Source organism: Loxodonta africana, chromosome 14 (genome assembly GCF_030014295.1).
Source record: "Loxodonta africana isolate mLoxAfr1 chromosome 14, mLoxAfr1.hap2, whole genome shotgun sequence".
In the NCBI taxonomy this organism is placed as follows: Eukaryota; Metazoa; Chordata; class Mammalia; order Proboscidea; family Elephantidae; genus Loxodonta; species Loxodonta africana.
This window is the reverse complement of record NC_087355.1, coordinates 90,769,574-90,782,779: the sequence shown is the minus strand read 5'-3', so window position 1 is coordinate 90,782,779 and position 13,206 is coordinate 90,769,574. Positions and strand designations below refer to the sequence as shown.

At 53.5% G+C, this 13,206-nt stretch overlaps 1 protein-coding gene across 1 annotated transcript; it reads right to left on the bottom strand.

The window, feature by feature from the left end:
* Positions 1-7,947: 7,947 nt before the first annotated feature.
* Positions 7,948-10,036, bottom strand: LY6L (lymphocyte antigen 6 family member L). The gene is made up of 3 exons (XM_064267679.1): positions 9,955-10,036; positions 9,607-9,720; positions 7,948-8,156 (listed from the first exon to the last, which is right to left on the bottom strand). The coding sequence occupies exons 1-3, from the start codon at positions 10,034-10,036 to the stop codon at positions 7,948-7,950; spliced, it is 405 nt and encodes a 134-aa protein (XP_064123749.1).
* Between the last annotated feature and the right edge of the window lie 3,170 nt (positions 10,037-13,206).

Sequence of the window (13,206 nt, the reverse complement as noted above, 5' to 3'; positions counted from 1 at the left end):
GATCTCGGTCTTGTCGGTGGTACCTGTGGGAGAGCGTGACTGTGTGGGGCCCAGGGCAGCCGGGCTACAGGGGCTGTGGGACTCGGGGAGGTGTAGGATTTGGGGAGCAGCCCCCCTTTGCCTTGTTGAGGGTCCTACAAGCACAACATTAAAGAATAGGGACTCCAGAGGAGGGAGAAAGGAGCTGAAATGTGGGGGCTATGAACACATCCAGTAGGAGGACGAGAGGGCGGCCGCCTAGGACTGGGGCACTCAGGGCCACATCTCTGAACCCTCCCCCAAAGGGGCTGTCATAGCTGGGGCAGGAGCAGAGTGGGTTCAGGCCCAGAAGAGCTGAGTCTCGGAGGGTTGGTTCCACAGCAGGCCATACAGCCCCACCCCAAGCTCACCGACTCTCACGTCCACCTGGTAGTAAAAGCACAACAGGTCTTGACGGGTGCACGTGGCCACCTTGCAGTCCATGCTGCTGTTGGCCTTGAGGCACTGGTAGCATTTCAGGGGCTCTGCTGGGTGGAGGGAGTGTGGGGAGTCGAGGTCACCAAGCCTCATCGTGGTCACATGCGTGGGGATGCAGGTCATGCCAGGCCCTGCTGCACCCTGCACCCCAAGTGCACCCTGCACCCCGAGTGCACCCCTGCCCCTAGTGCACAAGCAATTCCTGTGACTATGACTGACTCCCACATCCAAAGGCGCCCAGGTCTCAATGGTCCTGCTCCCCAGGCACACCCTACAAACACCCCCCACAGAGCACACAGTGCCCTGAGCACGGTGCCCTCTCCCTGCTCAGACCCCTGCACTGCCCTGCCCCACACCTCAGCCTCACCGGTCTCTGCACACACCAGGGGTGACCACAGGACCAGGATCAGGACGAGGGCATTCATGATGAGGGCAGTCAGGCCTGAGGGGCAAGGCAGAGAAGGAGTCCTCACCCAGAGCCCCCCTCCTCACCCCCATCCTCACGCACCCCTGGAGTCCCCTCTTCTACCCTCCCCTCAAACCCACCCCCAGGACACAAACCTTCATTTGCATCTGTCCTCCTGCCCCTCAGGTCCTTTGTCCCCACCTGGACTCATCCCAGGCTCCCTCACCTGGGGCCCTCCCCCACCACCTCAAACCGGAGCTGGGCACTGATGGAGCTGGATGGAGTCGCTGGGTGGACCTGCTTCAGGATGGCTTCCTGGGGCTCTTGAACCAGGGGCCCAGGGAAGAGCAGGCAACCAAGTGTCAGCACAGGGGGCAGGGACCTGCCTCCCCACCTGGACCCACCCACCTGGGCCCACCCACTTGGCTCAGCTCTGCTGCCTCCTCTTCTTCATGTGACAGGCCCTGACTCGCAGGGCAGAGAGCTTGAGGTTGTGGGGAACACGGGACACAGATGTGGACTCTGCCTCTGGGGCACAGGGGTGCCAAGGGAGAGACACAGCCCTGAGCTCCCGAAGGGGCAGAGAGAGGGGAGAGAGAACAGTGTGTGTATTAAGTTCATGGTCCATAAACAAAATGACCCGACGGGCTCCCTTAAGCTCCCCATCTCTGAAGGTAATTGAAGCCCGCGCCGCAAGGGCACTCAGCTGTTGGACTGAACGAGAGCTTCCAGCGCTTTGATTTTGGTCAAAGTGTCCAGATTTTATCATCTCTTTGAGATCTTATTTATCTCAAAGACCATGTCCTCTGCTTCGATATGATTAATTTGGAAATTAACAGCAAAGAAGAGGAATATAACCTTCTAAAAAAAAAAATTTTTTTTTACAGATGTGAAAATTTATAAAACACATTTCAAATTACCACATTCTTAGAAAACACCTTAAATATGTCTTTTTGTATTTATAACAGATGAATGCAGAACATAGCCCTTCTCAAAATGTTTAGGATGCAGTGAGGGTGGTCGCTTGAATGAATGAAGTTAATATCCTGAGCATGGCGCCCTCTCTCTGCTGAGACCCCTGCACTGCCCTGCCCCACACCTCAGCCTCACCGGTCTCTGCACACACCAGGGGTGACCACAGGACCAGGATCAGGACGAGGGCATTCATGATGAGGGCAGTCAGGCCTGCGGAGTGAGGCAGAGAAGGAGTCCTCACTCAGAGCTCCCCTCCTCACCCCCGTTCTCACGCAGCCCTGGAGTCCCCTCTTCTACCCTCCCCTCAATCCCACCCCCAAGACACAAACCTTCATTTGCGTCTGTCCTCCTGCCCCTCAGGTCCAAACCTGTGTTGCCCTCAAGGCGATTCTGACTCACAGTGACCCTATACAAAGTAGAATTGCCCCATAGGGTTTCTAAGAATTGGCTGGTGGATTTGAACTGCCGGCCTTTTGGTTAGCAACCAAACCCTTAACTACTGTGCCACCAGGGCCCCTGTGTACTCATAGTAAAGAAGAATCAAGGGTAATATTCTCGGGGGGTTCATTTTTTTTTTAACTTTTCATTTTGAAATAATTTCCGACTTAAAAATGTCACAAAAATAGTACAAGAACTATTCTGCACCCTTTCCGAGGTTGCTCTGATGTCAACACCTTACCTAACCACGGCGAAAACCCAAACTAGTGGCAGTTGAGTTGATTTCAGCTCATGGTGACCCTGTGTGTTACAGAGTGGAACCGCTTCACACTTCATGGAGGATTTTTGGCTGTAATCTTTACAGGAAGAGCCCTGGTGGGGCAACGGTTAAGCGGTTGGCCGCTAACTGAAAGCCTGGTGGTGTAAACCCATCCAGCAGCTCTGCAGAAAGGCCTGGCAATATGCTACCGCCTGCGGAGCCATGGGCAGTTCTACTCTGTCACACAGGGTTGCTACGAGTGAAAAATTGACTTGACCAGACCTCACAAAAAAACAACAGCAACAAATCTTTACAGACTGTCCCGGGGTGGCACAAATGGTCGGACTACTAGCTGAAAAATTGGTGGTTTGAATCCACTCAGAGGCTCCTCGAAAGACAGGCCTGGTGATCTGCTTCTGAAAGTTCGCAGCCTTGAAAACCCTACGGAGCACAGCTCTACTTTGCACACGTGGGGTTGCCATGAGCTGGGATACACTCAACAACAAATAACAACCACAATCTTTAATGGAAACAGACCGCCAGGCCTTTCTTCCATGGTACGTTTGTGGATTCAAACGGCCAACCTCTAGGTTAGTAGTTGAGTGCAAACTGTCAGTGCCACCTAAAATCATGAAATTAACGTTGATATAACACAATTTTCTAATCTACAGACCTTATTTAAACTTCACCAGCTGTCACCAACAACCTCACTGAAGAAAGCAAGGAGAAAGGTGTTGACTTAAGCGACTTTGGAAATGAGCGGATTCTGTAAAAATAAAGGCAAAAGAAACTGTAGTCTAGTTGATAAGGTTGTTTTCATGGGTGTAGGGGTTAACAATTCGTTACCACTATACATGTAAACCGAAATTGAGCAATTAAAAGTATGGTGGATGGTAGAAACCAGGTTTTTCACTGTTGGAGTAGGAGGTTACAGATAAGCAAGGGAGACGTCTGGAATGACCTATGCAGTAATGGATTAGAGTCAGAAACGTTAGTGTACGCTCATGCTTAGCTTAATACAGATACCGATAGTTACACATAGATACATTTAGAGACATGTGTGTATACACCGGTTACTGTGGTTTACTGTACACAGGTTTGACTCCTCGCTCTGTCAGCTGATGGGCCTAGAAGCAATGACATCCCAGTAGTACTGAACACACCTAGAACTCAGATTGTGGTTTCTAATGCCCTTCTCCTATAAAAGGAGCCAGAGATTCTTGGAGAAATGGCTCCATAGGGTTTTCAAATCAGGTCTGGAGCAGGAAATATACAAGATGAACCTGGAGCATCTTATAGGGCCAGAAAGTAATCAAAAAACAAAATAAATAAACCAACAGTGATAAGGGCCAGTCAAAGAGACACAGGAGCCAAATGAAAGAGCTCCCCGTGGCCAAACCAGAATATTCTGAGCAATGAAATAAGGAAAGCAGTATTGAGTTATAATCCAAAGTATGAAACGAATACGTATGAGTCCATATGGATACAAATAATGAATGAGTGGGTGAAGGAGGATAGAAAAGCTCCCATAAAGAATAATTTCCAATATTTCATGTAGACACTCTGCCCTCAAGGAGGTGGAGCCTAACTCCCCACTCGTTAATCGTGGGTGTGGACAGTGACCTCCTTCCAAAAAGGGTGGTGTAGAGAGGGGGAGAAGTTCACTTTACAGTGGAGAATCCTGACCCACCTGATCTCAGCCAGGTGACCAAGGTTAGCATCGACAGTGAGGGTGCGTGGATAGTATTCACCCTTGTGTAGTGATAAAAACGGCACTGTACCTCTGTGATCTTCCTCCCAAAAACCTATAACCCCAGACTAATCATGAGGAAAACATCAGATAAACCTCAGTTGAGGGACATTCTACCAAATACCCACCAGCACTCTTCTAAATCATCGGGGTCATCACAAGCAAGGACAGCCTGAGAAACTGTCACAGCCAAAAGGAGCCTGAGGAGACGTGACAACTAAATGTAATGGGACAGGAAAAGGACATCAGGGAAAATCTGAGGAAGTCGGAATGAAGTGTGGATTTCAGCAAATAACAATGTATCACATTGTGCCAACATTAATTCGTTATTGTAACAAGTCTACTCACCAATGTAAGATGTTAGTAACAGGGTGAACTAGGTGCAGGGGCGGTTCAGTGGTGAAGTCCCACCGTGCAGGCGACACAGCTTCAAGTTCTGGCCAATGCACGTCATGCAGAGCCACCGCCCCTCTGCCAGTGGACACTCGTGTGTTGTTACGGTGCTGAACGGGTTTCAGCAGAACTTCCAGACTAAGGCGAACCAGGAAGAAAGGTCTGGTGGCCCTACTTTTGAAAATCAGCCAGTGAAAACTCCATGGATCGCAACTGTCCAATCCACAAAGGATTGTGGGGATAGAGCAGGATGAGGCAGCCTTTTGTCGCGTTGTGCACGGGGTGGCAGTGAGCTGGGAGCTGACTCGATGGCAGCTGATGACCCACTAAGATGATCTCATGGCCTGGGAGTGGGCACTTGGCCAAAGCTGTCTGCGCAGCAAGGGGGGCAGCATGCAGAAGGGGTCAGATACGGCTGGGCTGGCCGAGGTCCACGCCTGACCCCTTCTCTTTTTGGATCATGAGTGAGAGTCTTCATCCCTGAGCCTGTTCATCATTTGGTAAGGTAAGAACACTGATATTATCTTCCCAACAGGGCTGGACTTAGCGTAGGATGGGGACAGGTGTATACAGTAAGTGTTCACTGCGGGCTGCTGGTGTTATTATCTTCCTGACAGCCCTCTCAGGAGTTCTGCATCATCTTTGGGAAACGCGAAATGTGGAGCTCCCGAGGACCGCTCTTCTGTTGCTAGGCAACCATGGATCCCTATTTGACTGGTGATGGGCTGATGAGAAGGCTGTTTGTTGTTGTTGGGTGTCATTGAGTTGATTCTGACTCAGAACGACCCCACGTGACAGAGTAGACCTGCCCCATAGGGTTTTCTTGGCTATAATCTTTACAGAAACAGATCGTCAGGCCTTTCTCCGGAGGAGCTGCTGGGTGGGTTTGAACCTCTAACCTTTCAGTTACCAGCCTTAGACACTCAGAGGGAATGTGTGTTGGCTGTTCCTGGGCCTGAGTGGAGGTGGCCCAAGAGACAGGGCCAAGTGAGAAACAGTGGCTGGCAGGGGTGGCCACAGGGCATCCCCTACAAAGCACCACCAGTCCCTAGAGTGGGACAATGGTGCTTCTAGGGTGGCTCTCCCAAAAACCACAGGGCTCTCTATGCCAGGCAACAAGGCAACCTGTGTCTACAATCGTTTTAGAATCTGGGAAAATATGGGTGCTGTCAGTCAAAATACGTGACTCTAGTTTTTATTAATACCCTGCAGCTCTTCTCTGCAGAGTCCAGGAATGGCACAAATGGTTAAGCACTTGACTACCAGCCAAAAGGGGGGTGGTTCGAACACACTCAGAGGCTCCTCGGAGGATAGGCCTGGCAATCTGCCTCCAGAAGTTTACAGCCTGTGGAGCAGTTCTATTCTGCACACGTGGGGTCGCCATGAGTTGAACTGACTCGACAGCAAGTAACAACTACACTCCTTTTCTCTGACTCGTTCAGCGAGACAAGCTGCCCACCTGCCCCTGGTTTCTGCTTCTTCCTATCATTCCCGTCCTGTGGAGGCTCAGACTTGGGGTTTACTGCTGCCCGCTGTGGCCATGTGGGGCTCAGGCCCCCTGACAGGCAGAGGAAGGGTCACACTGCCCAGGAGGGGTCTGGACAGTGAGTGACCAGGGGTTCTCTTAGGTTGGGGGGACTCGGGGAATCTGAGTGGTTGGGGAGAGTGAGAAGGAGAGAGCCAGGCACAGAAGGCTGGGCCGAGGGGTGGCCTGGTCCCTCATGGGGTGGCCCTGCTGTTCTCCCTCCAGTCCCCACACAGCCGTAGCAGGCACTAACGCACCCCCAGCATGCCTCTTGGTTGAACGCACGGCTCACCCACCTCGTTCATCTTCGTTCACCTTCCCCCTGCGGTCTTCCTTTGATGTGCCCATTTATCCGTTTTTTGGCAAGGTGCCTCATTTTCAGTGGAGGGGTTACCTGGAAGGCCTTGAAGTCCTGGGTCCTCTGTTCAGAGGAGGGACCTGGGTTCCCCCTCAGTGAGGACACACGGCTTTCTGGAGAGGAATGCAGGGAGGAGGGCTGGCAACAGTGGACTTGGAGAGGCAAAAGGTGACACCTGGCCCTGCACAGGTGCTGGCCTGGGCTTTGTGCATTTCCTAGGAGCAGCCTTGCCCCACCCTCACCGCTGCCAGCTGGGTCCCACTACACCTTCCTGTGCAGAACAGGAGTCTCCTGGCCGAGGTGCTCAGAGAATGTCCCGATGCCCCAGCACACCAGGAGCCCCGTGTAGGGAGGTGGGGGTGGACTGTGACCATCTGGGGAGCAGGTGGGGTTGAAATTCAGCATGAAAATTCACAAGTGTGGAGAGGAGAGAGGCTTGATTCCGGGAATTCAGGGCAGCTCCTGCAAACCCAGAGTCTTCTGGGGAATAGAGCAGAACCGAGGTCCAGGCTCTGGAGCACCCACAGGCTGACCCACCTTGGTCTGTGGGGAAGATCACTGGCTGAAGAGTGGGGCAAGAGGGTAATGATGCTGCCCCACCCTCAGCCACTGTACAACGAGGGTCTCGCTCATGGCCCAGTCCCTCTAGGTGACCCCGGGAGCCCTGACACAGCCACCTAGGCCTGGCTTATCACAGGTCCCACCTGCCTCTTCTGTGCTCTTCACCGATGGCTCACAGGCCAGGCCCAGGCCACATGCTCCCGACCACCCCTCAGATCTCAGCCCCTGCTCCTCTCCACAGCCAAGCCCTTGCCAGCTACTGCAGCCAAGCCCATGCCAGCTACTGCAGCCAAGCCAGTGCCAGCTGCTGCAGCTCCTGAGCCTCCATCTTCTCTCCGCACCTCCAGGCATTGGCCTCCACAGCCGCCACCACTGCGCTGCAGTCTCCCACCCCCATGCTTCTGTGGCTGCCCTCTGAGAGCCCAGGTCTGCGTGGACGATGGCTGGCTCACCCAGCACTGCCCTTGGCCTCAGGGACAGCTCCGGTCCTGAGCCTGGCCGTGGCCTAGCCAGACCATTCTGTCCAGGCCTGACTGATCTGAGGTCCGTAGCCATGGCTCCCCCAGAGGCCTTCACCTCTGAGAGCTGCTGAGGAGAGGGTCTGGGCAGCTGGGCGGGGGTACAAGGAGCAGGAGCCAAGGTGCAGGTCGAGCAAGGGAGCATTTATTGTCTCTGAGGGGAGGGAGGCCATGATCCTGCTGGCAAGAACTCTGGACAGAGTGCTCAGAGCAGGAGCCTCTGTAGGACAGGCAGCCTGCAGGCATGAGGCCTTGTGAGCAGAGGACTGGGGGACAGGCAGCAGTGGGCAGGGCACAGAGTGGGGTGCTCAGAGCAGGACCCAGAGGAGCAGCAGCCCCCCATGCAGGGCCCAGGGCCCCTCGTGTGCAGGGGCCACCTTGTTGCAGAGGTTTCTGGAGCAGCAGCCTCTGGTGAGCCTGGCATTCACCCCTTCTTGGATGACCCACTCATACTGACTGTTGGAGTTGGGACACCTGGGAGCACAGCGCTTGCTTATCCTAGTTACCACCTTAGCTTCTGCAGAAGGGAGGATAGGATAGGAAGGGATGGTCAGTGGCAATGGGGAAGAGGCACAGGAGTCCTTCCCACACCATCAGCACAGAGCGTGCTGGACCTTGGGTCACAAGGAGCACTGAGGGCACCTTCTCCAGACCTCAGCCCCAGTGAGGCCGCTGCAGCATGGTGGGGCAGTGCCTGCCAAGGTCACCCTCAGGTCTGTAATCAGCAAAAGACGGAATTCCAGGGCTTCTGGTCCTGGGATCGGCGGGGGCGGGGGGGGCTCATTCTCGGAAGCCAGACATCCCCTGCCCCCTGCCAGGCCAGGTGTGTTCTGTGGGGGAGGAGGGTGGTGACAGGCAAGCAGAGCCAGGAGGGGCAGGCACACAAGGGACTTGCTGTGCTTGCTGTGTGCCCAGCCTCAGGCTTGGGATCTCTGGATTGTCCCTGCCCATCACAGCCCCACCTTTTGCCTTCATGGATTTGATTCCCTAAATCTCACAGGTCACCCTGCCTTGATCCCACTGACTGTTTATCTCATTTGAATAATAATGATAAAACCAAACCCATGGCTGTTGAGTCGATTCCGAGTCACAGTGACCCTATATGACAGAGCACAACTACTCCCATAGGGTTTCCAAGGCTGTCATTTTTATGTGGCAGACTGCCACATCTCTCTCCCGAAGAGTGGCTCGTGGGTTCCAACCACTGACCTTTCAGCTAGCAGCCAAGTGCTTAACCACTGCACTACCAGGGCTCCTTCCCGACTGAATAGCGTCCCCCCAATTCATGTCCACCTGGGACCTCAGAAGGGACCTTACTTGGACATAGAAACATCACAGACAACATGAGTTAAGATGAGAATGTACTGGAGCAGGGTAGGCCTTCCATCAGTGTGACTGGTGTCTTTACAACAAGGGGGAAGATTGCACACAGAGATAGGCCCAGAGACAGAGGAAAGACAGCCAGGTGAGACAGGCCCAGAGACAGAGGAAAAGACAGCCACGTGAATATGGAGGCAGAGATCAGAGTGATGCAGCCACAAGCCAGAGAACGCCAAGGGTTGCTGGCAACCTCTAGACGCTGGTAGAGGCGGGGAAGGACGCTTCCTAGGGCCGTCAGAGGGAGAGCAGCCCTGTAGATACCTTGGCTTTGGACTTGGGTCCCCCAGCACTGTGCGAGGCTAGTTGCTGGTGGTCTAGCCACCCCGTTGGCAGGACTTGGCTCTGCAGCCCTGGCAAACTAATGCGCAGTTTCTAGGCAGAGGCACTTCAAATGGAGGGAGAAAGAGGAGCCTGAATTCAGGACCCGTGGATACTTCCCCTGGAGTCAGGCGGGAAGAAAGGCACTGGAGGTACTACTGGACCAAAGGTCTCCCCTCACCCAGGTCCCCCAGCCCTGCACACAGCCCAAGGGCCCAGAGCTCAGACCCTTGTCCCTTTCTAGGCCCCCTGTGCTGGCAGGGACTCACCGAAAATTATGGCCATCTCATGAGAGACGCAGACGGTGTCCTCTGAGGAGCAGACTAGAGGGTAGCAGGCTGAGGGGCTTTGAACTTTAAAGCACTTGTAGCAGCTCAGGTTACCTAGGGGGCAGCCACGCAGGTCATGTCAGGGCCAGGGGGCCGCCAATGCTCCCTGCTGGCCACCAGCCCTCCAAATGTGGATGCATTTGACACAGATATCCCACGCAGAGACCAAGGGCCACCACCGACAAATGCCTGGCATTCGAAGAGGCTGTGCCGCTTGCTCCTGGGACAGCACACCTGGGGACCGCCACCCTCTTGCTCTGCCTTGTCACTTGCCCACCCCCTCCTTACCTGGCTTTGTCGTGTCCCCGCAGATGCCAGCAAACTCCGCAGACACGAGCAATGCCCACAGGACCAGAACAAACCCCTCCATGATGCCACAGCGCGGGCCTGAGTGGGGACGGCAGACAGAGGCCTTGCCCAGAGCCCCCCAGCCCCGTCCATCCTACCCGTGCCCCCTTCCCTTGGCATCTTCTTCTAGACCCTTAGATGCTTGTCCTCATCCCTGCGCTACCCCAGGCCCCAGTCCGTCCTCCGCCCACCTCCCTGAGCCCCTCTTTCTGCACCTTTCCACTACCAGGAGGTGGAAACAGCCCAGGAGGGGTGGAGGAGGGGGGCCTGTCTGCACCTCTCCCATCAACTCCTGCTCTGGGGAAGGCCTCCCAAGGTCCCAGGGTCCCCAAGGACCACAGCTCTGCCTCTAAACACCTCTTGCTGGAGCAACAAGGCCCCAGGGCCCTAGGAGAAGGCAGCTGAGTGTCAGTCCCTGAGAGCAAGGACCTGCCTCCCGCCCACGTTCACCCAGCTGGGCCCTCAGACTCCACGTCAGCTCTGCTGCTCCTTCTTCCTATGACTGACTTTGACTCAGAGGGCATGCAGCTCAGCACCGTGAGGCCCAGGCCCAGGTGTTGTCCCTGCCCTGGGGGTCCAGGGGTGCTGAGGGAGAGACACAGCTCTGAGCTCCTGACGGGGCTGCTGGAGGGTGAAAGGCAGGAGGGGATGGAGAGGCTCCTTCCCTGAGATGTGGAGGCCTGGGGGTGGGGGATGGAGGGCTTCAGTGGGTCACAGGGGACATTTGGACAATCAGTGATGAAGGAAGGGCCATCCAGTGGAGGAGACAGAGCAGGGGCCTGGGAAAGTGCAGGGGGGAGGAGGAGGAAGCAAGGGAGAGAAAGAAAGATGGGAAGGGAAGAAGGAAGAGGGGAGGGGACAGAGGGGGAGGAGATTTCTGGAGAACTTGGGGGTCCTTCAGGTGAGCATCTCTCGGGCTGCTATTGGCCCTATGATGGGTTTCTGTGTGCCCACCTGGCCCTCAGGGTGTTGAAATGTGCCTGGAGCGCATGGCAACGGAGGCTCAAGCTAGTTTGTGTTTATTCTGTAGCATTTTGAACTGCTTAGATTGGAGACTTAGCTTCACACATTTCTACCTTTTTTTACCCCCTAATTACTTCAGCGTTGATCTAAGAGTGATGTCGGCTCCTCCTTTACCAAACACTCCTGTAACACCTAGGAAATGTAACTGCAAGAATATTCATCTTCTTACTTTGTAAGGCGAACATAGAGGGGCAGGTTCTCTCAGAGACAGATTCACTGCAGCCCAGGAGTTCTGACAGTGTCCTGAGGGCTCAACCTTTTCAATCCCCAACATGATTTCTTCTCTAGCCATGATTTATTAGAATAATGGTCTACAACTTTTAAATATGTGTAATTATGTCATTTATGCTTTTTGTTGTGAGCTTTGGCACTGGGCACAGAGGATGTTGCCAGTGTGGTAAGAACGACAATATGAACATCGAGAACAAAATCAAAGCGCTGGGTGGTCTTGTTCAAGGTGTCCAGGTCTGGATGTGTTTCTTCAACTGCGCCAAGCGGTGGAGGAGGGCAGGAACTAAAGCCTGAGGGAGAGCACGCAGCCGTACCCTCAGTACCCAAAATGATGTTGAACCCAGACCGCAGCCGCAAACACCCGCCAGCCTTAACAGTAAGAGTACTTGGTTAATCGTTCAGGACGTGACAAGGGGGATGTCCCCACTGCTGGCCCAATTCCTGTGCCCCTCACACCTGTCCAGGGTGCTGTTGCTATTCCTTCTGGGAGGCTTATCAGCAGATGAGGGGCTAGGGGAAATGCCAGCATAGGCAGTGGCCTCCAGGCCTTTGGGCACAGTTACTTAGCCTGGGATGTATGGAGACCATCCTGGTGGCGGGTAGACTTCACAGTGCTGGCTGCAGGCACCAGTCTCTCTGGGCGCAGGGGCAGCCCTTCCTAACATCCCCCCTCACCTCCTGCATGGGCCTGTGGGTAGGTTGTGGGCTGGGCTCATCCTGCAAACCCAGGCCCCCTTCTCTGGGCTTGTTCACTGTGGTACGCAGATGCTGTGATGAAGGAAACAAAGGCAGAAAGGAAGGAGAATCCAGGAAAAGACTCCTGATGACGGGGAACATTGCGAGGAGGAGTGAGGAGCTTGGCTCAGGTGCCAGGAGCTGCCCACAGGGGGACAGCCTAGGGAGATGGGTCCTGGGCAGGGGTGGGGCAACTGAGGAACAGGAGAACTGGGTTTCAGGAATTCATGGAATGTCATTCATTCTCTCCTGTGGTGTTTTCGGTGGTTATGGTCCCAAGGTATCATCTCATCTGCCCAGGGAGTAACTGGTTTCCTGGGATGGTTTCTGTGGTCATAAGACTTTCTTAGATCATATCAGTTGTTTTCTACAGTCTAAAAAGGACATTAGTCATTAGTAAAGATTTAACAAGGAAAAAGGAACTGAGCAGTCAAGAATAAGTTTAGAAGAGAGAAAAATGGCATAGGTCCTGTTCATGTCATGGCCAAGCAGCCTGTTCTATGATCAATTTCAGACTGCAGAGGTTGATAGAAATCTTTAATTTCTTCATCTTTGGCCCTAGTGGTTGGTTCACAGATTTGAATAATAGTCTTATATACTGGTCTTCGGTGTATGGATATTATCCTATCACTGACAGCGTTGTACTTCAGGATAGGCCTTGAAATGTTCTTTTTGACGATGAATGCGACGCCATTCACAAAGCAACACGCAAGCCACCACAGTACAACAAACTGACAGACTAACGGCAACTACAAGCATATAGGGAGACAATTTTTATCCCAGCGAAAGCAAATGGCTTGAATTAAACTGTGTACAAAGAGGCTTTTAATGGAAGAGGAGGGAGAAGAATAGAAGATCAATCTGGCTAATTCGTTTTTCTTTTTTTTTTTTAATTGAACTTTAGATGAAGGTTTACAGAACAAACTAGTTTCTCATCAGACAGTTAGGTACACCCATTGTTCTATGACATTGGTTAACAAGCCCATGACATGTCAACACTTTCACTTTTCAACCCTGGGTTCCCTATTACCAGCTGTCCTGTTCCCTCCTGTCTTCCAGACCCTGCCCCAGGGCTGGTGCGGCCCTTCAGTCTTGTTTTGTTCCATGGACCTGTTCAATCTTTGGCTGAAGGGTAAACCTCAGGAATGACCTCATTACTGAGCTGAAATGGCGTCCAGGGGCCATACTCTCAAGGTTTCTCCA

What these genes read in the sequence shown, in the direction of transcription:
- LY6L (XM_064267679.1), bottom strand. Translation starts at nt 10,036, where the DNA reads ATGGAGGGGTTTGTTCTGGTCCTGTGGGCATTGCTCGTGTCTGCGGAG. An exon ending in CGGGGACACGACAAAGCCAG is followed by an intron (nt 9,721 to 9,954) that starts GTAAGGAGGGGG and finishes GCTGCCCCCTAG; the next exon opens with GTAACCTGAGCTGCTACAAG. An exon ending in TGAGATGGCCATAATTTTCG is followed by an intron (nt 8,157 to 9,606) that starts GTGAGTCCCTGC and finishes TCCCTTCTGCAG; the next exon opens with AAGCTAAGGTGGTAACTAGG.